The sequence below is a fragment of the Chlamydotis macqueenii genome, chromosome 1 (genome assembly GCF_036417535.1).
Source record: "Chlamydotis macqueenii isolate bChlMac1 chromosome 1, bChlMac1.mat, whole genome shotgun sequence".
In the NCBI taxonomy this organism is placed as follows: Eukaryota; Metazoa; Chordata; class Aves; order Otidiformes; family Otididae; genus Chlamydotis; species Chlamydotis macqueenii.
The window spans coordinates 15,034,745-15,061,934 of NC_141556.1; the positions used below are offsets into that span (position 1 = coordinate 15,034,745).

At 37.9% G+C, this 27,190-nt stretch overlaps 1 protein-coding gene across 6 annotated transcripts in view; it reads right to left on the reverse strand.

Moving 5' to 3' along the window:
* Window positions 1-27,190, reverse strand: part of ATXN7L1 (ataxin 7 like 1) — a 120,617-nt gene that overhangs the window by 21,895 nt on the left and 71,532 nt on the right. For 2 of the 6 annotated variants that reach the window (XM_086746395.1, XM_086746439.1), the window contains exons 4-5: window positions 10,764-10,986; window positions 3,198-3,481 (exon numbers count right to left, since the gene is read on the reverse strand). In XM_086746395.1, coding sequence (XP_086602521.1) covers window positions 3,198-3,481; window positions 10,764-10,986 — 507 coding nt within the window. Of the gene's footprint in view, window positions 1-3,197; window positions 3,482-10,763; window positions 10,987-16,116; window positions 16,181-16,910; window positions 17,009-17,275; window positions 17,366-17,703; window positions 17,903-27,190 lie in introns of those variants that run through there. The other 4 variants (XM_086746404.1, XM_086746421.1, XM_010130246.2 and 1 more) reach the window with 4 other exon arrangements.

Consider the following 27,190-nt stretch of genomic DNA (forward strand, 5'->3'; position numbering starts at 1 on the left):
GTTCCAGCCAAGCAAGACTTGCAGGACTGATTATGGCAAAGCTAGTTTTCAGGAAATCATATAGAGGTGAAATCAACAGAATGAATTACAGTCAGAAAAAGTGGAAACCTCCGCCATCTACCGAACAACAAAATTACATGCTTTCTCTGAGAAACAGAAAATACTGAACAAACAGGAAACCACTTCTGGCTGAAGCGTGCGTGACTGTTCCAGAAAAGTCATGAACATCTAATTGCCACCTACTGATGTGCCTGGTTTGGGCAACACATTTAATGAATCACCTTCTTATCAATAACAGCTTCCGATTATCTCTGTATTAGGAAACGTGTAGCATGAGAATCCCTAGACTCTTTTGCACAGGCACAGCTTTAGAAAACTGTTTCTCCAGAATGGATTCCACTTCTTCACGTTCAGTGGACAGAGTAAAGAGCGTTCATTATAACCTCACCGAAAGAAGAGGAAGGGTCAAAACTGAATTGTCTCAAACTCCTGTTTGCAATACAACAGATATTCTTGCTGTAAACTAGGCATCTGCATTTTTTAACTTCACCCCAAAGAGAAAAAGAACTAAGGAAAATTTAGGAAAATATTTTTTTTTTTTGTTTGCTACTAGGGAACACTGATCCACTTATGCTGGGCAGGTACAGACTGTCTTTTGTGGTTTCATGAGCTGCTTCCTCTCTCTCACCAACGACAGTGCTCCTGAAAAGAGCGCAGGTTCATTCATCACCCAAACAACCACCAGCTCTCAGCAAAGAAAAAGAAGAAACTTCAGCCACAGTCAGGGAAATGGTATGAGAGAGAGTGGAGGTTGCTAAAAAGGAAAGAAAACAGATGTAAATTGTCCAGATCTATTAAGGAGCTTCAGAAATTAACAGCTGTACAAAAATTCCCACAGCAGTAGACTGATGGAAACCTAAATTCCCTAGCTACTGTCTCATTCTTTTAACGTTAAATGAACGGAATTTATGAGATATCTAAAAATAAGAATGTCATTGACCTTCCAAAATCTTTTTCTCAACCTTTGCACAGTTCTGTATAACAATGGAGAGGAATCTATACCATAGTGACACACAATCTACAGGCAATTCATCTACAGTGCTCTCAGGACTTCCATTTGCATCATCGCTAAATTATTGTGCTGCATCAATACATGAGGCATGAGAAGCAAGACTGAACAGATTCTAAACCTGATAATGACAGAGGAGCTTTAAAAAAGTATCAATTCTGTGCATTTGTTAACCATATAAAAGCAAACTAATGCTTATCGGAGTGCTCAAACAGTCCTGCGCAGAGTTCCAGCATATCTGGAAATTTCCACGAGTGAAACATTCCCGAGCCCAGAAGACACTGCAAGGGACAGCTCAGAGACAGAATAACGATGGAGTTGCCTCCACAGAAAAAGCAAGCAAGCTGAAACAAGATCCTACAGAAATGATTCTCCTTTTTGAAGGCATTTCAGCAGGCGCTCGTACAAAACAGGTACAAGTGTCACCTGCAGCGCTGCGGTGGTACATGGTAACACGAGGAAAACAAGTATCTCAGAAAGTATCAGTTTCAATTGCCCGGGTAGGAATTCAGAACTGATTAGCTAAATTAAGCATCCAAACCATTAAAGGAATAATAGGTTAAAAGAAACCAGCATTTAAATTAACTGCAAAATATATAGAGTTTTTATTAGAATAAGAAATTGGATTTTAGCAAATGAAATGTAAGGTTTAAAAACCTAATCAGTTACTTTTGCTTAATTTTTTTTTCATTTTGTGGAACACTATCACAAACAACGGTTCTGTTTTCTTGTACGCCACCTTTAACTAGTTAAGAAAGCGAACAGTGTACTGAATCCTTTAAGGCAATGGCATTGTTCCATACCCCACACAGCCCCAGCAAACACCTCGCACTGGTCTGGAGTCAAGCCAAGGTAGCAGTACCATAGGCTAACTGCCAAACTTGAGAAAATGAAAAGAAATAAACCTGATATTCAGTCAAAAAATAGGGCACACTTATTAACTGGAAATGAAAGCATTTATCTTGTACAACTTATGCTTGGTTCATAACTAGTGCACATTTAGAAATCATGTCAACTAATTTCTGCCAAACTGACGATCTAATGCAGATCATGCTGCCATTAGCAAAATTAGCCTTTCAGTACACACAAGAAGTTCCTGCCCAAATCACAAAGTGCTGCCAGCTGATGAATAGACAGACCCTGCATGGCTTCTGAAGCTGTAAACTTGAGTCAGTTACTTTTGCTTTTTTTTAAAAAAAAAAATAAATAAAATCCCTCAAAACACTTTGTTTTCTTTCATTCAGAACAAAAATATGTTTTCAGCTTTGGGGGCAAATTCTCTACTTGCTGCCCAACAGCTGGCACAGGTCACCTCCAGGGAACTCCACAGAAAATAATTCTTCCCCCAAATGGATGGCAACTTTTCTAACCCAGCCTCTGCCCTCCCACAATGGGGTGTTCTGTGCTTCGGCAGCAGATTTGCACGGGAACCTACCTCCTGACTACTGCCCTGCCTAAGGCCACCCAGGACACTCCCACATTTAGTGCCGCTCCCTCAAGCCCACTGTACTGTCCTCCTGAGAAAGATCTAGATCCTTACGCTACAAACGTCTTCACTCCTGTGCGAATCGCAGGGGAAAAGGGATGGAGGGGAATTACGACTTTTAAGACTTTCTCAGCACTTTCAATATCTTCTCAGAATTTTCTGGTATTTAAAACCAAGAAAGAAGATTCTTTAAAAAATCATGACTCAGTGGATAATGCAGTATCTTAAGCCTCAACTGTTCAACTTGATCATGACTATAGTAAAGTCACTCCACCAAGGCACATTTTATTTTGTTCTAAACAGACCCAAATTACATAATGGCTTAAAGAAGCCTTCTGCCTTTCTATTTTAATGAATTTACTTCCTTAAAATTTTATATTTGGCCTGTTGACCAGTTGAGAAATGCACTAAACACTAATTTCAAGCTAAACAGAATGTGTACTGTGAAAATATTTTACACATGTTAAGAGCGTGAAAGCTTTCTTTTTCATATATGCAAACTGATATCTTACAGTAAAAAAAAAAAAAAAAAAAAAAAAAAAATCAAACCGAAACCTGGCTACAGCATTTTATTAGTACATTATATATAGAAATATTAATGAAGAAAGACTACTCCAAAAAATGAAATACAGTATCACTTACCTGAAAGTCTTTTGTAAGGCTTGTTACTGCTTTTAGTGCCATTTTGGTGTTTCTTGTCTATTGATGGAGCTATAATTCCTTTGCCATTCAGAATCTTTTCTGGTGACGGCGGCACTGACTTGGATGTCAAACCAGATTTAACCAAAGTTGGAGCAGGTATGGTGGATGAAGAGGCTGAGGAGGAGGTGATGGTGGTAGTGGTTGCAGAATTCATTTTAACATTGGCACCATCTGCCTTCACTAGGTTAGGAATTTTCTCTAGACTGACTACTGGAACAGGAACACTGCAAAACCAAAGAAAAATCTTCAAGTTGTATTTTCTGTACCAAAGATTTACAGTTACTTAATCCCCTTCCACAGACAGAAAAAATTTCAATGTAAGGGACACAGGATCTTCAGATCAGACTGAAATGAAATACTTCGTAACACTATTGACTATTTTGTTCAATCAAATGTTGCCAAAACTAGGCATTTGCACAACCTAGAAAGGTAGAGAACTATGAAAATGAACTGTTCTATTTTATTTCATTTTTTTAAGATCCAATCCCCATCTATTCATAATCAGAGTAATTCTTAGGTACTAAGCAAAACATACCCCCTTACATATCTGGTATATGCCTGTGTTAAAGGCAAGAGATCAGATATATGTATGCGGTACTAAACTTACCATTATAAAGAAGTAGTTTGCTAACAATACTAGTATTTTTAAACAAACAAAATAATTCATTTACTCAGAAGTGTATGAATGACATACAAGTTCTGGAAACAAGGAGAAGGAGATTTTAAGCACAGAAATCTAAACAGCAGCCCCTTTAAAAAGTATTAAAATCCTTGATGAGTTAAGCATTACTAAAATGTATTTTTACTAAAATCCTGTTAACTTAAAAATAAAAATTCCCAAAATAGTTATTAGCTTAGTTGGCCCTTTTCAGAATAAAGTTTGCAATAACTAACTTCTCCTAACTTAACTACCATCACAGCATATTTGTGACACTAACAAATGTTACCTTCTCAATGTGGCAGCGAAAAAGACTCAGAAAAGTGATTTTTCAATTCCAACATTATTTTAACATTTCTGGCTCCTATCTGCATGCGGAAATATCCAACAACAGTAGCCGCTTTTTACCTACCCAACAAGTCCAAAATTGGATGTCTTATGACTACCAATTAATATATAAATTATATACCCCTCCTTACTGAAACAAACTCAGAGGAAAAAAAAAAGGTAATTAAAGCCCCTAAATTCTCAGACCTTTAAGCTCAGGTTTCATTGTAGGCTGCAAATGAAAACATTCAAATATTTCTGTTCTTCCCATACTCTGTCTAAAGAATTGTTTTTGCAAAATGATTGACTGTCTGCCTTGTAAGCAAATTCACACACAGATCATGCAAAACCGACAATTTTCAGACTATCATTCCACACTGAGCAAACAAAAGAAAACAGTTTTTTCTTAAATCCAAATGCAATGTGAAATTTAAAGAGTAAATCAAATTCCTCATATAGAAGCATGAGATTTTCCCTAACAGTATTCCAATCTTTTCCTTTCTGAATTGCACAGAACTAAACTAACCTGTGTGATTTTAATCCCCAGCATAAAGGTGACAGCTGAGGTGTCCTACACAGAAAAACTTCTTAAAACTCAGGGATTCTTTGATCTATTATTATCTCAAAGGTTTAACTTGATATACATGCCAAAGGTAAAATGAAACTTATTTAGAAAGAGTGAGAAATTACTCCTTAGCCAACTGTACTCAAAGAGCAATCTGCCTCTTGCACATCACTGCAGTCATTTTGCCTGGCAGTGCAGAGCTTCTGCAAGTGCATTACTCACGTGAGGTTTGTTAAATACACAACTGCTGTTAAATCAGTACATATTCTGAAGTATGCTGGCATGCTGCAGTTCAAGTAAGCAGAGAGTTTCTTGCCAGAGACCACACTGGTGTCACCATCTCAAGACAGGCAACATCTGCCTGTCTGTGCATCACTGTATGGTTTGGGGCTTCTTCCCCCCATTTACAAGACTCACATAATTTCAGTCTTTTGTGTCTAAAAATGCACCGTTGCTGCATTCTTTCTACAGAAGGAATGGTTAGCAGGTGTGGAGTTTCTACAATCAGAAAAAGAAGACTCTGAGATGGCGTTCTCCATGGGACACCCTTCGGAAACACTGGAAGCAAGGTCTGAAATAACTCAAGTCTTGACTTTCCTGGGCTACTACAAAACCTCTCTTTCTCCACAGCTGCTGAAGAAGATGAGTAGAAAGTGCAGCACATGTGGCTGGAGCAGACTGTCCCAAACTGGAAAGATAGATCTTTGTTCTAAGGGTATTTTAACATAGAAAAACGTAAAGCACTTTGACATAAACAATATGTATATATAAATTTAAAAAGAAGATTTAGACACCAAACATATTCTGGAGCTGGAATTAAATTACATTAAACTTCTGTATCCTGTGGTATCCTAAGTACAGCAGTCAGCTAGTCAGAATACAGATCCGACTGCAGCAAAATGTAAAGCACTGACCAGTAACTGACAAAAAAAAAAGTAACTTAATCACAAAACCAGAAATGCATTAATTATTTCAACAGCAATGCAAACATGGAGCTATGAAAGAAGATTCGATCCTCTGCTTTTAAAAACTGCTCTGAATTTATTACGTTAAATGACAAGCAGAAATTGTAACACCTCTGGGCAGAAATTTTTTTTTTTTTGCTTTTAAACAGATCAAAATTGCATTTTCTGAAAACAGAAGAATTCTTTTACTCTAGATCAAGTAGTTTTACTATATAGAAACTATGTAAAAACATATGAACTTCATGCCCAGTTTCTAAGTCCTATCTTAATTTAAAGTACTGATAGCGAAAGGGTCACGTTTATTATCTGGTCTAGCAGTAAAATATGGTTAATAAATATGAAAAAAGTTCCTCTGTTTTGCAGTGCTCAGAACCTCAGATCCTAGGGCACCTGGTAGTCTACAGTAAATTACTTGAGATTTTAGAAGCTACAGATGACAATTTATTTATTTTTTTTTTTTTTTTAAAAAATATAAGTGGGTACTACATTCAACATTAAGAAACTCTAGCTCCTTAATGAGGAAAGGCACACAACAATCAGTAAACGTGAAAAAAACTGGAGTACAGATGATGGCCAAAGATAGGTGAGAAAAAGCTGTATTCAGCAAAGACAAGTTTACTTTTTAATTTTTTTTACAAAAAGAAATTCTAATAATAATAGCAGTATCTACCTGAAGGACACTAAACTAGCTACTAGTGATGCAAAAATGACAGAAACATTCAATATTTCTTCTATACTAAGAAGGAAGCATGATAACATTATCCAATCAGACAAAAACATGTTTTGATTCCCTCAGTAAGTGCCAGTTGAAAAATAATGTTTGGTTTTTTGGTTTTTTTTTTTTTTTTTTTTTTTTTTTAACATAAGCAAATCTGTATAATGTGGCCATGAGTTTCAAGAGTGCTGCTGTTGCATCCACACTGAAAACCCAAACCAGAGTGTCTTGGAAGAAATAATGGAAAAGCTAGTAAAAATAAACTGATAAACAATTAGTTCACATGGTTTTGCTGAAAATCTGATGTTGGCAAAGAAATCTGGTTTCACTTTTTGATGAGTTTACCAGTTAAGCTAACAAAGATAACGGTGAAAATGTTCTGACTTTTGAAAGGCACCATAAAGCACAAAAAAAAAGAACAGTTTAAAAGCAAATGTTAAACACCATAAAATTAAAAACTAGTTTTTCCAGAGATTTATGATTTAATAAGGGTGCATCATAGGGGGATATTTTAGCCCTCATTACCAAGTCTAACATGACTGAAAACTTCACTGGTCTTCAGAAATAAAAATAAGATTACTGGTGATAACGTTTGCTGATGGAATCAGGATCAAGGGAAACTAAATAATGAAGAGACAAAGGCAGTTATAAAAAGTAGCACGGGGTGCTTAATAAAGCTCATTAATTCAAAAAGATATTTTAATACAAGCAAATGCAAAGTTACACATGAAATAACAAGCTCCTCAGTCTGCAGTGAAATACGGGGAAACAACATACTGGAAAATAGTGACAAAAATAAGCAATACGAACTTTTATTGTATTGTTGTGCTTATATTAGAAAAGGGATATGGCAAATAAGATTAAGAAGCAAATTTAGTTTCCACACGTCCCTGGTTATACTGATACTAGAATACAACTTCCAGTGTTGCTGACCAGTAATTCAACACCAATGTTGATGAACTCAAAGGGAATCAGAAAAAGGCTACAAAAATAGCTGAAGGCTACAAAAAGTGCTTGATCTTACCCTATTTGAACCACTCTTGCAGCAAAACCTGCCACAAACTCCTGAAACAAGTGAACTTCCCTCCTAAGTATCTGGTGGCAATTTTTTTTAGTTCCAAGCTATTCCTTGTCATTGTCATTCCCAAGCAAGAAAAATAATTGTAGTATGTCACAACACTCCTCATACCAGGAGCTCCTTATTATCTCTGTTTTCCTTTCTTCAGGCTTTTAAAAATTGTTTTTCCTTGCTGTTACATAATTTTGCTGGGGGTTTTTTTTGGTCACTTGTAACTATATTCATTCTAAAATCTCAGCCACTCAATCAAATGAGTGAGCTACTCTCACTTTTCAAATCTGTGAGAAAAGAAATTCACAAACATTTAAAAACATAAAACATTGCACTATTCTACACTGCTGAGATCACCTCTCCAATGTAACTAAGTATTTGTGATCTAGTGTTAGAGTATCTGGTCCAAGTTAACTCTGCTGATTTTTTTTTTTGTTCATTATTATTGCTATTACTATCAATCATCTTATTCTTTTCCTTTTTCTCTATATTGTCTACCCTTTTGCTATACCTCTTAGCACCTCAACTGCAAGCTTCAGAAAAAGACGGTTTACATTTATCTTGTGCACAGTGCAGTGGTGCTCCAGCACTGCTCCAGTCTCTTAAGCACTGCTGTATTAATAGCAATGACGCTTGAGAGATACAGGGGGAAAAAAAAAAAAAAAAAAAAAAATCGGAGCTGACAGTTATTTCTGGATGATGTATTCACATTAATCCTTCATATTCCAACTACAAGAAGGGAAGTATCAAAACAGCAACTACAAAAATGAAACAGTTCCAGCTCTCTCTCATCCGATCATTCTGATCACGCTTTTTAAAGCATTAGCTGAAGAGCAAACTGGATCTCTGCAGCGCATCTTAGAACAACACTGGATGTAAAACACAGAAAGAGCTACTTGGTCAACATTTATGACAACTCAACCAACACTATAACGAACTAAACAACAGAGGAGTTGGGTCTACACGCAGGCAGGCATGACAGACCTACTGGGCCATGCCATCGCAGAGGCCATTGCTGAAATACTACTACTGATTGTAATAGCTAAAATTTAAAAGAGATGCTGCATGCAAGAATCAGGCAAGTGCAACAAAGGTTATTCCAGGTCTGGAAAGCAATCCTTACAAGCAATACAATTTCTGAACTAAGCTAATTTGATAACTGTCTGGAAGAACCTATGTCAAGTAAGTATTTGTGGTATGAGGCTACAATGTGTCAGACTAAAGCACTGAGTAACTGGAAGCTTCTAAGGATGATAAAGCGCAACACTTGGATATATGATGAACTCTATTTGCATTTTTGAGACAAATGTTTCTGTGTCAATTGAGTATTTCTTTCTAAAAGACAAGTGGGTGAAATTCTATGGCTTGTAGAGACAGCTGGATGGAAGATAAAATTTATTCTTTTTTTAAGATAAGATTCTATGAACAATTTCTCCTTTAAGAAAATCAGACCTGCTGGATATTTTCTAGCATTCTAAATAAAAATTATAATCCCGTAATGGAATAGGAACAAACGCTTTCTTCCATAACAACTGTCAGCTCTCTAACCTGTGACGATAATCAGACTGATTTTATTCTTTAACAAGTCATGTAATCTAAGGCACTTAACACTAAATTTTGAAAGACAATTTCATTGATCTCCACTTCAGACTGTTTGTGGTTTGTTATGTGATAACTACTATATGCCTTATTTTTCCCCACTGGTAAACAAAACCACAGTATTATCTCGCAGCAGAGCTGCAAGAATTGGGTAATTCACAGGTACAACTACTGACCTATTAATTGCCAAAGTATTAACACAGCAGTACAACAGTTTTAAATGGGTAAATCTACCTTGTTAATCATCAGTAAATGTTTGGGATGTTCCCAATAAAAGGAAAAGGGATGGTGGAAATGCTCAGTTATTTTGTTCCCTTCCAGCTTTTACTGACTGACAGAATGCCATCTGTTGCCAGAACGGAAGATATTGTTTATAGATTCAGTTAGTATGGTGGTATGTGGATATGTAAGTTGCTGTCTGTAACACTAGGATGAGAAACAGGTTTATAGTCAATAGTGTTAATACTCTAAACTCCTTTCTGATTTTCTTTTAATTAGACTTAAAAAAAATTCCTCTCTTGTACAAAATTCCTCTCCAACATAGTGCATGTTGGAGCAGAAAACATGATCTATTACTTTAACATAATTTGAGTTTATGCTTTGTCTCATGAGTGAATGGTTTGCATTAGATTATTTACTGATTTAAGGCAGTTGTGTCCAGAAACCCTTTCTAAAATCATGACCTCCTTATGCTAGATATTACATATAAAAGGGAAGGATCTTTACATAGTAAGTAGAGAAAACTTCAGGGAAAGGAAGTATTACTATCTCAAGTTTACAGACACAGAACTGAGGCCAAGGAGACCAAAGCGTAACAGTACCCTGTGCAGAACCAGGAACCGAACCCACATGTCAAGTCACCAACCTAGTGACCTAATCACGAAGCATCTTTCCTGTAGGCAACTAAAGACAAAACAGTTTCTTATGGCATCAAATAGTGACCCAGTTCTACTCTCATTTACATTTTTGCAACTCTGCTGCTATTATCACAGTCACAGGAGGATGGGCTTGGCAGTCTCAAACCCTATATATATATATGTGTGTGTGTATATATATCACAGCACATGATGTAAGACACCCTCAAAATAGTGATTTTTACAGCCAGAATTTTCTTATGTCTTCTTATAAGACATCAAACATCATCAAAATACAGAACGAACTCCAATAGCAGCTGCTGTTGAAGATAAATGACTATAACCAGTAAGTTCTCATGAACATCAGTTAAGCCAACATTAAGAACTCTGCAAAAATTATCCTACTGTTTAAAATCATCAGTTTTAAGGGCTGATATTGTAATGGAGGATGGACCTTAAGGACAGCAAACTGGGTCAGTATCTCACTTGCTATATGTATCTTAGAAAAGCAGACAATTGAGCCAACATCAGAAAAGTAATTCAGTCCATTTTCCTCTTCCTATATATATATGGGTTTTTTAAAAATTTAAAAACATCCCAGTTTCCTCCCTTAGGAAATGCAGAGACTTAAACTGCAAACTTATATAAGATGAGAACACAATTTTTTTTTTTTTTTTTAAGATTGTGAAATATACATAGGGATACTTATTTTCTGACCACCAACATCTTCAGTAACTACTATTTTGGTACTTACCATGGTTTATCCCGTGATACTTTTGAAGGAAAGACTGTGTGCTGTTTGCTACTGGAGGTAAGTAGATTGTCTTTGGGCGTTTTGAATGGCTTTGAGTTGCTGCTGACAGGGTTATGGCCGCTGATACAGGATTTCGGTTTCATCTGTACTAGGGATGTCCTGGAATTGCAGGCTGGAGAAGCTGGAGAAGGGGAAGGTTTACACATTGAACCGTGTCTTCGTTCTGTAATGGAAAAACAATAAACTTTAGAGCATTTCATAGGCTAAAAGAGAAAAAAAAGAAGTCAGGGAAGAGGAAACTGTTCCTCCCTATGCTAGTTATAATGATGCCATCACACTGAAGAACACCAGTTCATTACTGTTGTGAATGTAATCAAGCCAAATGATAATTAAACAAAATCAACTCTGTGAAGTGCTCTGAAAAATGTAAAAACCAGTAAAATAAATGCTAATAATCTACCAGAAAATTTCACCAAGAAATCTCAAACCATTTTTTAAGCAACAAGCAACCACCAGCATCTGTGTGAGGTACACTAGGCGTCCCAGCTCTTACCCATAAAGAAGAAAGAGGAGAGTATGTAACAACAGCCCAGATGACTCGGTGAAATACTCTGTGACAGACATGAGATTGCTTCTAGAATGGTTTATGAAGAATTCATGTGACCTGGTTATTCGACAGTTTACTTTATTACTATCTTGTTTCAAGTTTAATGGGAAGATATATAAGGAAAACCACCGGAAGACTGAAAAGTAACGAAAGGTCTGCTGCTCCTAGCCCTTCCAGAGGCAGGCTCTGCCTGGTTCACAGCTTGGATGTTATCTCCAAGCACCAGTCAAGGTAAAAGCTCTTTTTTTTTGTCCCCACATAAAGCAAACGGCAAGTGCAAAAAAGCAGGAAGTTTATGTATCAGCTACATACGTTGCATCTAGAGGCTAGGCCCTTGTAAGCACTGCTCATGCTCACGTGAGACCTCTTAAGTACTGCAAAAAGCAAGGCCTTGCTGCTGACCCCTCAACAGGAGAACAGGCTTCAGGACAGATAGATTTCCGTAAAATAATCTGGTTTGATTATTATTATTATTATTTTTAAAAATCTAAATGTCCTATCCTTGATATTGTTAAAAAAAAAAAAGATTGTTTAAAGAAGGTATTTGGCCATTCTTTACAAATTATATACTTCTCCAGAGGAGAAACACTAGTGCTTGGCCAGCTGGCTGGATCACAGCATGCTGCAAACAGGTTTCGTGCCGTGAACTTCAGCACAACTACAAAATATTAAAAGAGACAGTTGTTTTTTGCTGAGGGGTGCTATAAATCCTCGACAATCCTGTCCCCAACCCCCTCACCCCGCAGCAAGCCAGCCCCAGTGCTGCCCAGCCTAACGTGGTGGGCGGCGCAGGCGGGCTGGGGAAAGAGGAATTTTCCAGTCAGCAGGGCCACGCTCCGCAGCAGCTGACTCCGGCTTGCCGGCACCAAGAGCCTCCAGGGAGGGGATCGGCCAGGTACCCTTGCTACTGACACAGCAATCAAACATTCAAAGCATAATGTAACTGTAGACCAAGAACTTTGGATGAGCTGTGGTTTCTCCTTCAACACATGGCAGTTCTTCCACGTCTAAAGCCTTCAGCACTTCACTTGAGGAATCCAAGTGGGTGCTACTCTTTGAGCTTGCACAGCATGGCCCTGTCAGCCAAGAAGGGGTTAAGGAAGCAACAACCTGCTGCTGCAAGGGAAGGTTTTGCATTCACATCATCAACTCTGTGCTTGCTAGTTTGATATTTCAAGGGTAACTAAGAAAAATTTTCCCACAGAGAATGAAAACATGACAATTTGTCTGGCATCCTCACAAGTAAAAACTTGCCAGTAGCTGAAGGATTCATCCATGATTAATTTGCAATATGAAATACCTCAAGAACAAAGACAAATGCTTAAAAAAAAAATCCTAATTGTTTCCATTATATCTCCAATGACTAAATAAAGTCATTTCCTATTAAAGATCAAGAACTTCCATATCATCATATTCACAGATTTAATTACAAATGCTGAAATTCCTTCCAGATTCTCCTGCAACTGAAGAATGAAACAGTCTTAATTTTTTTAAAATACAAAAAGTAGCTCCCTTCACACCTCAAATGCCAACTGTCATTTGCCAGTTTTCACCCCTCCACACACCTCAGTGTGCAGCCTCTGCCTTTGAAAGTCGTTTGCAGAATGCAGTTAATTTACATTCATTTCACCTCACATTTGTGGCAACAACCGCATAAGCTATGCATCTGCCTCTGAAATGCAGAGCTCCATTTACAGAATATTTATTTCTTTAAATAATAGTTATCGTTTCAAGATTCAGCAACCTTCTCAGCAACTACTTAATCAATTTAAATTAGTTTAATAAAAATTTGCAACTTTCCCATTAATTACTTGAGGACTGATGAAAAGGAACTGCTAGGTAATCAACGAAAACCAAGGTATATACAAAATGAAGCTTGGGAGAAAACATGATTTCCATACACAAGTTATATAAATTCAGGATTAATTACTCCAATCTTCACCATAGCTACTGGTTTTCACCAGACAGACTGTCTTCTAGTAAACTGTGTCTTTGATATCATCCCTACGGATATATTTGGAAGTGAAATACACTACTGTTTTAAAAATTAATTTTCTGGAAACACAGACATTCAACATACTGACCATCTAAAACTATACTTTAAAGTCGTCTAAGTACCACATGCCATAGCAAGTTATTTTTTGTCTTTTTGCACTGAATTTTTACCCAAGTTAAATGTTTGATGCTTTCCCCTAAAAAACTGTCTCAACTGATTAATTCCTGAGAGCAAATCAGTACATTAACTCTGGATTTTTAACGTAACATAGAAAACAGTCGAAGAGGTACTGTTGTGTTATGATAATATAATAAAGTGCATCTCACTATTTTAAAGAAATGTTTACTTAAAAGATAGAGAAGGAGAAGTTTACAAGATTACTTATTTTATCTGTGTCAGATCGGTGGTCATTCTTGTGCTCGGAACCTACTGCTATATTTGGCGGTTCCTTTTACCTCCTCAAACTCCCCTCTTTGCCCAAAACATGGCTACAGAAAGTCCTCCATGTTTTAGACAGACTCTGATACATATTTGAGAATTATCAGCATTAACCAGCTTCTCTTGAAACTTCCTAGAAGCAAAATGGAAATGATGACCACTGTAAAGTCACATAGGAGGAAGAAGTACACAGGCAGTGCCATACAACCACTGGCGTTCTCAGACGCTGTTTGGACGGGTAAAATCTGCACGTTTACTTGTGTAAGCAAATGTCACTTTAGTGTCAGCAGGAGAAGGCACCAACACCTTGCAGGTAGGGTCACTGTGGAAAGCTGGAAGAGTAACTCCCCTCCAAGAGGGCAGTAAGCCACTGTTTGAGCTGGGCAAAAGGCCGCACAAGGCTGGGCTTGCTGAAGGCGTGAAACCTCAAAGACAAATCTCAATGGTGAGGGCATAAATCATAACTAAATACTGATATGTTCCTTCTCAAGAACTGTTAGGTTGCCTCTTGCCTTCCTCCTTGCTTACTACATACATGGTAGTGAATCAGAGTTCAACATTGGCAGTAAGTTTCAAGGAGAAATAATGGGAATATATGACAAAGCAAGGAGATTGTCAGCTGTCAAAATCAACTGCTTTAAACAGGGTAGTGGTGCTCCTCTATTAAACTGAGTTTCCTGATCACATCTGTTTTTCAGAAGTTTCTACTAATTTGTCTATTCGTATTTTACACATATACAAGGAATTACACACAATACAGAAATCTGCTATTATACAGCCTAAGTAATAAATCAATATGTAAATAAAATGCATTTGCACATCAAATAGTCATTATAAAATTAGATATTCACAAAGTAACACATTTGGGAGACAGGCAGTCATCTACGTAAAAATTTCTACGCTCGTTTGCAGTTCATGAGTAGACAGATTAGATCCAGCAGGGCAGGTGAACCCGTACACACAAAACTGCGGACATGGCTGTCCCTATTACATACAGAAGTGGCACAGGCATTGGACATAAATGAACCTAAAGTAGAATGAAGATTTTTGCCCCTAAAAGATGAAAAAAATCCTGCAAGGCAACTAGAAAACCAATTATGAATCGTAAGATACTAACCTAAATTCTACACGCACTTCAGTTTCTGCAGAAGCCTGCAGTGCTATGAAAGTATGCTCAAGTTTAAAATATGAAAAAGGACTCTTTGGATTCATTTAAATACTTCCAAATGGGTGCTAACACTCCACATAAATAAACACATATTGTTTTGTTTCTAAATACCAGTTGCTGTCAAATCCAAGAGCAGAGAGAACACAATCAAAGTTACAATCCTCTTTACCACTTTAATCCTTCTGCAACCTCTCAGCTGTCTCGGCGCAGCCACTGCAGCAAGTGACAAGCAACATGTGACTTCTGCTGTCAAACATTTACTGTATTAATGACATTAATCTCAGAGGAAAGTTTAACACTCTCTCACTGAATTAACTGCACTTTCTAAAGAATCAATTTCAGATCAATATAACTTATTTTTTCTAGTTAGTGGCAAGAGTCTAAAAGCCCAACACTACATATCATCCTCATGTGCATTGCAAACTCTACATCAGTAGCACTGCGAATGTTCTTAAACCGTTCCAGGAGATTCTCCACGTCCTATGGAAACATGGATATAGTCCAACTTTCTCAGCCAAATCTGAATTGTTTGTAGATGTGATGTCCTTACGCTGCTGGAGACTTAACAGTCCTTGAATCTCCAGAGCTTCCCTTTCATGCCCTTGTACTCAATTTCTAATCCTTCTCCCTGCATCCTACACAATGCAACCCCCTACCTTTCCCCAAAAACTCTGCTGCAGCTGCCAAAGACCTCTAGGTCTGCCTTTGAATCTGTAATTCCACTGGATCCTCTCTGACTGGTCACCAGGGAATACTAGCAGCTGTTTTGCAGGAAACGCCACATCTCCTTCTAATCATAAGCAAAAAAGCAAAGCAACAGAGAGGCAACATGAGCTCCAGAGCCACAGCAGTGTGTGGGAAAGAGAGGCAAAACCACATTCTGAGTAGAAAGTCTCTTCTCAAATTTTTGCCTTAAATCTCTCACACAAGATCAAGCACTCACTTAGCTCACAGCAAACCTTACAGATAACAACACAAAAGTAAATATGTTACCAGTAAAACACCAAGCGTGTGCTTCCAGGTGGACTGCAGTAGTTTTGTACCCAAAAAGATATTTATATGATCCTGAAACTGCAAATATCTCTACTGTGCACGACAAACAAAAAAACATTTCTTAGCATATCCCACCTACATCCATTCTTACCCAATATGCACTACTCAAAATTCACCAAGTGAACAGCTTCTGCCCACAGTTAGTGTCTTCTCCACTGGTGAGACACAGAGGATTGTAAAGGAAAAAAAGTCATAATATAACTTCAGCATAAAAGATCTGCCTTTTGTCTTTCAGTATTTTTTTTTTACAGGTAGTTAAAACAAAACAAAAAAATCCCTCTAACGTTGTCAGAGGAGAGACACTAGAACTTAGTCAGCACCAGTCATTTTGAAACATCACTCTCGTTTAGCACGATCTGACTTCCTGCGTTCAAGAGGCCTAAAGCAAAAATCAATTCTGGGTTGATCTACGAATAACTCAGAGACACAGTGTTATGGACGATAGCTTGGCATTAGATTTGGTAAAAACAAACAAAATACGATTGCTAATACTCAGAAAGGTAAGAAAGTTATTTGTTGTTAGTAAATGTTACAGAATAAGAAAACTCCCTTTAAACTTGTATTCATCACAACCCTTGAGTTCATAGCCCTTTTACTTAAAATAGCATAAACTAACTTATCCGACTGCCCCTCACACAATGCGAACACTGTTTGTTATTCCCCATTTACAGTATTTAAGCAGATGGTAATGAAGTTTAGTATCTCCTCATCAAAACTGTGATACGTTACTGGAACAGAATCACACTGTGGATGAGATGAAGTTGTTACTTACGGTAACTCCATACACCACCTATGCACAAATTACAGTTTTTCTATTTACAGTATTTCCTGAGGTGTTTTGTTGCACAGCCCTTCACTGTGCGAAGTTGAGCAATGTATACTTACAATTTCAGTAAACAGTAAGTGAAACCTGCCACCTTGTACTGATCCCCAGTTCAAAGTTTGCAAATGTACTTGGCATTAATTCTAATAAAACTAAAACAGAAAAAAACCCCACATATGCCCGAAAAGCAACAGCCAGCAACCAGAAAACTGAACAACTAGACTGCTTGCAGAAACGTGTCATCCTGCAGTAACTGGCAGCTGGTTCATAACAGGAGTTCATAAACACCTTGTAAGCACTTTCATTTTGCAGCTACAGTCTGAAAAAAATCTAACAAAATCCAGTACGAAAGGTTAAGCAAAAATAATCTTGGATTTGACGCTAGCAAGCTACAGCATAACGTCGCAAGACCGAAGGATAACTTTACCAGCTTTTTTGACAAAACAGTATTCCAAGTCCAGCTGAAAAAGTTTGGAAATAATATCCGCAAACTGTTCCACCCTTCTAGCACTGCGCACTGGAAAGGAAACAGCACAGTCGGTTTCATTTTGATACTTCTTGTAAACTGACAAAGGAAATAAACTGCCAGCTCAAACCCCCGGACTGATCCACTGCATAAAACGCAGCTCAACAATCGCAAGCTTCATTCCAGGTCAAATGACATAATTGGGAAATTATCAAGTGCTAAAATAACCACCGTTCAGCTGGTGTTTATTTACAATAAACACCAGCTTCGCTTTCTGACATAAACCCACTAAAACGATTCTCCATTTCACAAAGTCTACAAGTGAGTAGGATCAGCAAAATTATGCAAAACATCCTGCTAGAAGAAGAAATGTAAACTGAGCCACTTACAGAGAGGAGCAGGCTGCCAACTTAATCTGATTCTACGACGACTGTAAACATGTACTTTTGGAACGTGAAGCGATTCACATTGCCACAGATGCCGTCACAGAAGCACAGCAACGTGATTAGGTATTCTGCACACGGTAAAAAATCAGGCAGATGACCTGCTGCAGCAAATACCAGATCACTGCTCGCACACACCAACTGTTTTGACTACAGGCACTTGTTAAGCACCAGGTTTCAGGTCCTACCAGTTGGACACCAGAACTGATCCTGTGCCAAGAACAACAAGCGCTGAAAACGGCTGCGGAGTTGTTGGTTTTTTTTGGTTTTTTTTTTTTTTGTAATTGTTGATACAACTCAAGTAACTGCAGAAATGAACCAAAGTGCGAAATTAAAAGTGGTAAAAATTACAAATGTATATTTAGAAGAAGGCACTGCATTTTTTCTTTTTTGATTCAGGAAAGAAGGAGGGTGTTTCTGTCTAACACAGTAGGATGAACCCGCTGTTTTCCTTTAAAATATTGTATTTATGGGATAACTTGCCCTTTGCTAGCATAATTGTAAGAGACAGAAGGAATAATCTCTAGAATATCACTAAATTACTCTTAAGTGGTCAAATCTCTTAAGATGGACAAATTCCATAAAAAGCCACATACTCAGCATTTCCCAGCACGCTTCCATTCCTCTTCAGTAGAAAGCACTAAAAAAAAGAAAAAAAGAAAAAAAGAAAAAAAAAGAAAAACAAAGAAAGAAAAAAAAGAAAAAAAGAAAAACAAAGGAAAAAAGAGAAAAAATAAAAAAAGAAAAAAAAAGAAAAAGGAAAAAAAGAAAAAAAAAAGAAAAAAAAAAGAAGAAAAAAAAGAAAAAAAGGGTCAAATAGAACTCCACCACAGCAAAAAAAAATGCTTCAAGTAGTGTGATTAATTACACTAAATGTAAAATGAAGCTGCTGGGTACTTGTCTCTTTCCTTCTGTTGCAAGGATTTTGAGATCTAAAGACAAAGCTGCAAGGTATCACTGACGTATTAGAGACAGGAAAACGACGGAAGAGAGAATACCTGTCCTCGGTGACAACATCAGTCTTCACATCCCTGAGCTGGAAGACCTAGATTTAATTATGGTGTCAAGGCCTGTTTCTTCAGCTATAAAATGGGATATTAATAATTTAGAGTATTAACTTGATTTAAAAAAAAAAAAAAAAAAAAAGAGTTGGAGATTTAAGTAGGAATTCATCACTTCTTGTAACGACACAATTCCACACATGTAATCAGCATTTGCCACCTGACACATTGCTATTACGGAAAAACCGAGAATTTTCTACTGTAAGTCATACACATTTCTCAGCTCAGCAAGACTAAAAATGCACTGCGAGCGATGGATCGCGAGTAGCCCTGAGGAGAAGGACTTGGGGGCGATGGTGGACAAGAAGCTCAACACGAGCTGGCAATGCACGCCTGCAGCCCAGAAAGTCAATCGCATCCCAGGCTGCATCAAAAGAAGTGTGGTCAGCAGGTCGAGGGAGGTGATTCGCACCCTCTACTGTGCTCTCGTGAGACCCCACCTGGAGCACTGTGTCCAGCTCTGGAGCCCCCAACATAAGGACATGGACCAGTTGGAGCAGGTCCAGAGAGAAGGATCATGAAGACGAGCAGAGGGCTGGAGCACCTTTCCTATGAGGACAGGCGGAGAGAGTTGGGGCTGTTCAGCCTGGAGAAGAGGAGGCTCCAGGGAGACCTTATCGTAGCCTTTCAGTACCTAAAGGGGGCCTACAGGAAAGACGGGGAGAAACTCTTTAGCAGGGCCTGTTGTGAAAGGACAAGGGGTAATGGTTTTAAAATGGAAGGGGGTAGACTTAGGCTAGATAGAAGGAAAAAAAAAATTTACAAGGAGGTTGTGGAACACTGGAACAGGTTGCCCAGAGAGGTGGTGGAAGTTGGATGCGGCTCTGAGCAACCTGATCTTGTTGGAGACATCCCTACTCCTTGCACGATGCTTGGACTAGATGGCCTCTAAATGTCCCTTCCAACCCAAACTATTCTATGATTCTATGAAAAATTCTAGGGAAAAAAAGAAATAACAGAATGCTGTGTACACGTTTTTTTGAGTGACACTCTACCAAATAAAAGCAAGGAGATCTTACGCATGGAAATTTCCCGTCCTGCTGGAAGAGACACGCTGGTAGTCCAACATGAAACCAGTGAGACACCCTGATGTGACTGGGAGTGTTTGAGGTAAACACCATCTCACACCTTGTGTCTGGTGCTTACACCACAAGGACAGCACTCACCATCCTTTGGCACTGGTACCTTATTACCCGCTGAGCAGTGGTAATGGTATTTCCACCATTTTTGTTCTCAAAGCAAGGAAATGTAAAGTTAGGGCAGGTACATCAGGTGAAATGCTAAAATATTTCTAGCAATCAAGCAACAGTACTTTCCTTCAAGCAAAGGTAAGCACCGCTGACAAATCAGAATTCTCTGGGTTATTTTATATGTGAAAAGAAATTTTTTATTTGGCTATTTGTCCGATGTAAGAAAAAAAAAGTATCTTTTAATTTAACACTGAAATGTGATAAGGTAATAAGAGGAATAGCATTCTAGTTTACTAAATATACAAATTTAAAAGCAACTCACCTATTCATTCCTTCAAACACTCAACTTAAATAATTTTACTCCAGACACACAGCTGCAAATAGAGGAAAATTTTGTATTGTCATCCTCTCACACTCTGTATTGTGTAACAGACCTGTTTCCTCAGGCAGATCTTTCACATTCAAGGTCATCTGATGATATACATTCTTTTTTTACTTACTTATACTTATCAGTTAAAATATTTCACTGTATCTCTATCTCCATCTTTAATGTTATTTACAAAACAATAACAAAAAAGTAATCTATGTACATTATTGTTTTAGGAAATCATCAGAGGTTTCCCCTCATCTATCATAAAACTATTACAGAAAAATGATACTTCTTTAATGCTTTACTTAATTCAGACAGACATAACAGCATTTCTTTTCACAGGTAAGAAAAGATAAGCCACAGAAGAGTGAGATTAGACTATTTGGGGTGGTTTGGCAAAAAACAATGCTGTACTATGACTCTGAGACAAGCTATTGTTTTTAGGAGACTTATGTTCTTGATCTGCTTTTGTGCATAATATCATGCTAGATTTTATTCAATATCAAGATAACACATTGCCAGCTCATTTTATTGTTCCTTAGAAGAAACTGTACAAACCCGGTGACTTTACTGAAATTAGCCCAGAATAATAGCTTTGCAGGACCGGTATGTAATCTATTGTTTAAACCTTCTGGTTTTTTCAGCTCTAACTGTTATTTGGGATCCAAAATCAGCATCTGGTGAAACACTACATTTCTTCACAAGATATTTTATAAGCAAAGAAATAATGAAAAATGTTTTTCTAAAAGTCTGTGGGTTTAATCCCTAAATTTGCTCCATCTCTGTTACCCTGAGCTTCTCTGCCCCAGCACCCTCACCCTTCCATATCCACAGTCCTTTGCTTCCCTGCAACAAAAGACAGGATAAACTCTGGCTGGTCTGGAGGTACACGTGTGACAACTGTCAGTACAAGAAGGCTACTGCCACATGAAATACTGTTCTCTGGGGGCACCGTAATTAAGGTGTCTCTTCACGGTTGCTGATTTTCACGGATTGCTGAAACTTCGTATTTTTGAAGCCAAATTGAAAAAAAGAGTTTAAAATTCTTAGACAAAATTGGTATAATCACATAAGGTTTATTGCTATTATTATTATTATTATTACTACTATCATTATTATAATAATTATCACCTTTTAGGAAACTCAAGTTAAAATTCATATATGAAGTTTTTTACTTGCTTTTCTGTGTTTGCCACTCCTCATGGATACTCCCAGGCTTCAAAGCTATCCCCTTGGAATATTCTGACATCTTTTGAAAATCCAGGTAACTAAACAGATCTGCCCAACTAAGGATACTGTTTTGTTTGGAAAACTGAATGAGCTTACATTTAAGTTTAAATCTGCTTTATTAAACCCTGCTACAAAAGCAGCGTAACTGTCAGTGCAGAACATTTCCTCATTCCAGACACTTTAGATAAATCAGTTCAACTCATCTTTCAGGCACCTTATTTGCCACAGATTAAAAAAAAAAAAAAAAAAAAAAAAAAATCTGTTATTTAGAATGCTGCAGGAATACCCACAAGTGATAATCCCCTACTATACAGTCTCCAAAGTGAATGTGCAAAATAATAAAGTGAATGTGCAAACTAATTCCTGAAGAGGTCACTTGTTCATGTTTTGCTCACTATATACAAGAGCTCTTTCAAACAAGAAACAAAACTCTCAACCTTCTGTAGAACAAAACTGAACAGACAACACTGAAAGACATACCCAAATACAAAAAATGGGTTTGTAGGGCATTTTTATCTGTTCTTCTCCTGTAAAAATATCTTTAGTTCTATATTTACAAGCAAATTAAGATCTAAAAAGACAATTTCTACTTTAACTTGCATCATTTATGACTCCTAACAGTGCAAACTAGAGAAAACCAGACCTAACTGCACATGAATGAAATAGACACAAATCAACCTCTGAGAGTCCAAGTGACAACTACTTCGTATTCTGCCTCTGAATGAACCTCTTAACCATTCTTCACTGCAACAAACTTCACGTATTACAAATTACTTGGTTTGGATAAACAATTCACCTGTTCATAATACTAACAGCTTTCCCACCATTGCCCTGAATGGGAGGGAGTGTTGCATGTCTACAATTTTAAATGCCTGTTCTACCTATATAAAAGATTTCTTTCAGATGGGCCTTTACGCAGGTTTTTCAAGCTACTATACAATCAATAACAAATTCAGACTTCAAAATTTCTTGAAGCATGGCCAGTGTTTCAGATGCTGTGTAGAAAGGTATTTTCCAAGGCCGCACAGCGATCAGACTGTGGGTCTGAATTTAAGGCATTCCAAGTCTATATGTGCACTTGTGTTGCCTCTGTCATGTATTAACGTGGCAGGAATGGCACAGGGGAAAGAGACAGACGACTTCCAGTACAACTACCTACCAAGGTGCACGAACTCCACAGCATGGCACAGCTGTGACAGCCCAGCTGTGCAATTCAGCTTTCCCTCCTACCACTTCCAATGCCTTGAACAACCTGTCATTCAGTACAGGTGGTTCCAATTTTCTATGAATCTTCTCAGAAGCACATATAGACTATATTTTAGAAAGACTTTTAGGAAAGACTATGTAGATGCTCACCAGCTGACGACATGGGATAGTTTTCCTATAAGGCATTCTAATTACTTTCTATAATTACTTACATAAGCTCATTGAGGGAAAGAACAAAAAAATTGCTTCTCCTTAAAACAAGGCATAGCTCAACTCACAACAATTCTTGTGAGTTTTAACATGGACAGTAAGCACACAACCCAAGACCATTAGAAGTACATCTTGCAAGCAAGTCCACAGGAAGGAATGAATTTTAACTGAAGACATTTAACTACTAGATATGCAACAGGAGGTCTCTGAGAAGCAGCATGCAATAAACATCTTTCCAAGGTATCAAATGTTTGATGTGTATCAGTTGTTTTTGATTTAAAACACTTGAGTCAATTGGAGCATAGGTAAAACGTATTAGGATGATTATTTCCTACCAGGGCTTAGCTGGCTTTTTATAGTGCTAGAACCTGGTTTCATCCATGCTTGGTGTAACGCGTCACTTCAGGTGGGAAGAGTGAATAGTGTATCTGCTCGTCAAGAGACAAGTAGCCTTTGGTCAGACAAGAAATTATTACAGGGGGAGTAAGCTTGGAAGCTAACAGGAAGAAGGGAAAACAATTTTAAGACAAGGATTTCAAAGCTGGTTATTTATAGAGTCAACACTCAATTATCCATGGTCAGATTATCTGTACCAGAGATGCAGAAACAAATCAGCTCCAGCTGGGCTCATTGGCCTAGGTGCAACTCCGTCCAAATGTTCCTATACTTCTAGGGACCGTTAGTCCAAAAATTACGCAACAACTTTTTTCCAGCATAAGACTAAAGTTTTTTTTTTGTTTTTTTTTTTTTTTCAAATCTAGAGTGAGGCTCAGTGGTTGTCTCTGTATGACATTTCCAAAAGCAAAAGCACTGGGGCAAGTGGCAAAGACTCCAACTGAAGCCACCGCCTTGCAGCGTTACCCCTGTGCTCTGGGTCCCAAGAAGTTTTACTAACTCAGGCACAGTGTCAAGCCTGAGCTGGCTGTGTGCATTCCTGCCATGCTGCGTCAGGGCTGCGACCTCCTCCTGGATGCCAGAGAGCTGGGGAGCTCGGTGCAGACAAGCACAAGATACTTGTGACAATGCAGGAGCCAGCCAGCATGGCAAACACTAATAAACGCAAATACAGCTGGGATGGCCTCTGTGCAGAGGGACTGAGCTGTGAGACCACTCAAGGGTATGATTTACATTTAAGTGATTTAAACCAGCTATTCTAAATAAGGGAAAACTTTAAACACAAGTGCTTTCCTAACTGTAAGAAAAACACAGCAAGAGACACTATCAAACCAGCTTGAAGCTGTTTTCCCAGCCACAATGCCAGAAGTGTGATTGACAGTGAAATAAAAAGATAGACAGGGAAGGAAACGGAAAAAAATCCAACATTATATTTCCTACCTGCCAATTGCTTCCTCAGAATCAGACTATCTGTGTTCATGCTGAAGGGCTGAAAACTTTCTCCATCTGTCAGGAGATAGCAAACTCCAGAAGAGACTATATGCTCTTTAGACTCTTCTGAAAGTTGTCCCTCCTCATCAAATTGACGCTGCTATAGTTGAAAGAAATTCTACTATTTAAACAAGAGATACTTCTAAATTGGAGGAGTCTGAGATTCAGTTTATTTTTTTCCAGCAATGGAAGTCACTTGACCAAAGAGGCAGGGAAAGGACAACAAGCAGGATACTGGCATGAAAAATCTCAGCTATAATCAGCTGACTCCAGCTTGATTACAGAGGAGGAACTGAACTCTGTATTTGGCAAATGGATCACAGAGCAAGTCTTTTCTAAAGCTTTTTGCTGAGTCTGCCAATTGGTAGCTAGACAGTACAGCATTTAACCAGCAATGGCTAACAAGTGAACCAAAACTAACCATGCCTGAGCTATCACCCCTTGAATTTGCCTACTGTATCTAAATACTGAGAGAAAAAGGCTTATTTACACTGAAGAGCACAATGTGTACCAGAAAACTGCTCAAGTAGTTTCAAATGATGTCAAGAAACAGAGGGTCACAGAGCACAGGACGAGGTAGAGAAAGAGGGCTACCTATCTCATCAGAACATCATCGTAACACTTGCAGAAATCTGCAGGTCCTAAATCTACAACCTTATTATCCTTCCTTTCCTTCTCCCTAGTCCCAAATGCCTTGACTTTCCAGGTTGCTTAAGGTCTGAAAAAGTAACTAAAGAAAAATAATAGTTCAAAAGCAAAATTCACTATGATAGATATTACTTACCAGAGAACTCTGTCAGATTAAGTTATTATTATTTCTCCTTACATTTCACATCCCTAAATGTCTCCTGCCTAAAAGGTGATAGCAGTGAAATTACAAAAGTTTTATTTTTTGTCTTTGCTGTTTTACCTTAGGACACGAAATTTATTATCATTATTAGGGACTAACATATTTTGGAAGATGTAACATTCAGAGAACAGAAACAGAAAATGTATCTTTTGCTGTACAGTATTTGCAGGTCTCATGTATGGTGTTTATCTTGGAATAAAGACTAACGAGGACAGCAGCACAAGCACTAGAAGGGAAATACTCAATTAGTGTAAATAACTGGGAGCAAAAGACTGTTAAACATTCAACAATTCAAATCAACGAAAGGTTTAAAAGTTTTCACCTGTTATTTACTGTAACACGATTAGGTCAACACTTCCTTCCTCCCCTCTAAGCCCCACAAAACTAGAAAAGACCATAAATGCAAAACCACTGCACTACCTCATTGCCCTGCTGAAAGTCTCAGTTGCTGTAAGGTTTGAGGAAAGACACTCAAGGTATTTCCCCTTCCTAGAGGCTACTGCACAGCAAATTTCAGCCTGTAACTTCCAGGTAAATTTGCCGTGTACCTGTCAAGCACACACACATGAACTGCACCTACATAAACTTTCCACTCCATTACTGCTCCTCCCATCCCAAGATACCAATTCTAGCCAGGGATTTGATTGCAGACTGTGAAACACTTCAGAGAACTTCAGAGGTGGCACTTACAAAAAGGAAGGTGACATTTTATGACCTGAAGGCCCCACAGCAAAGAGTGGTAGCTGGCATCGGGCCTTGCATGTTATGGCTGCAGTCATACAACGGATCAGAGATGCAATTTCTATTTCTGCTCTTCCTCTCTTTCAAAACATTCCTGGCTCACCTTTGGCTTCAACCTGGTATTAATACTCAGCTGTATTACAGGGTAGGAATAGAGACCAGGCACATGGTATAACATAACCTTGAGTCTTTCAGCAACTGCTTCCTAGAATAGGCTGCTCTTGTCCTGCAAGTACAGCGTGTATTGCTGCCCCCAGATGTAGCCTTGTAGATTCAGTACATTGAAACAGGCTTACTGAATCTGCTTTTAGAAGCAATTTTGATTCATTCTGTATAACGGACTTCTCTCTTTTTAATAATTTTATGCCAATTTACCAGTTACAAATCTTACACGCGTTCCCCCCCCTCCTTCCTGGTTAACTGTAAAATTATTAAATACTGTAGTGATATGGACTACTTTTGTATGACTTCTGTCTTCCTCTCCATAATTACCTGACAAAATCTGTTACATAGCAAGTTTAAAACAAATTATTCTATGCTAGTTTTGTATTTTAATTAAATATAAAGTAATACTGGTCAGGTACTTCAGGCCATTTCTAGCTTTACAGAAATCAGAGCTCATTTAACAGCCATAGTATTTCACAGATTTAGACAGATACCACCTCCATCAGATGTCATTGGTTTCAGATAAACAATTAGGTTTTCTTTTTTCCCCTGAAAAGTCTAATGAAGTTTTCTAGCATCACTTAGATTTCATACTTATAAACATTTAAAAAATAATGTAATGGAGATACAGAACTTTAAGTTTTTCTCCTTCTAAGTTCATCAGTACAAACAGAGCGAGGCTGTAATCCATGCACAGCAAGTAATTCAGTTGTAATTCATACGACAGCATAGCAGAGGTAAAGCGGTAATGCCAACATTAAACCTGATACTATATAACCCTTAAAACCTGCAGGTAATCCCTCTCTTTCCAAGAACACACTGAGAGACATCAGATGTATTTAAAGAATAATTCAGTATCATGAAAGCACTCACTTCCTTTTAATTTAAACTTACAGATCTAGAATCATACCAAAGCTTCCAAAAGCACATGCTCAGAATTGCCTTGTTCTTTATTTAAAAAGCTCTATGGAACATATATAAAGCAGTCCATAAAAAAAAAGTTGACAGCTGCTAATTCAACAGT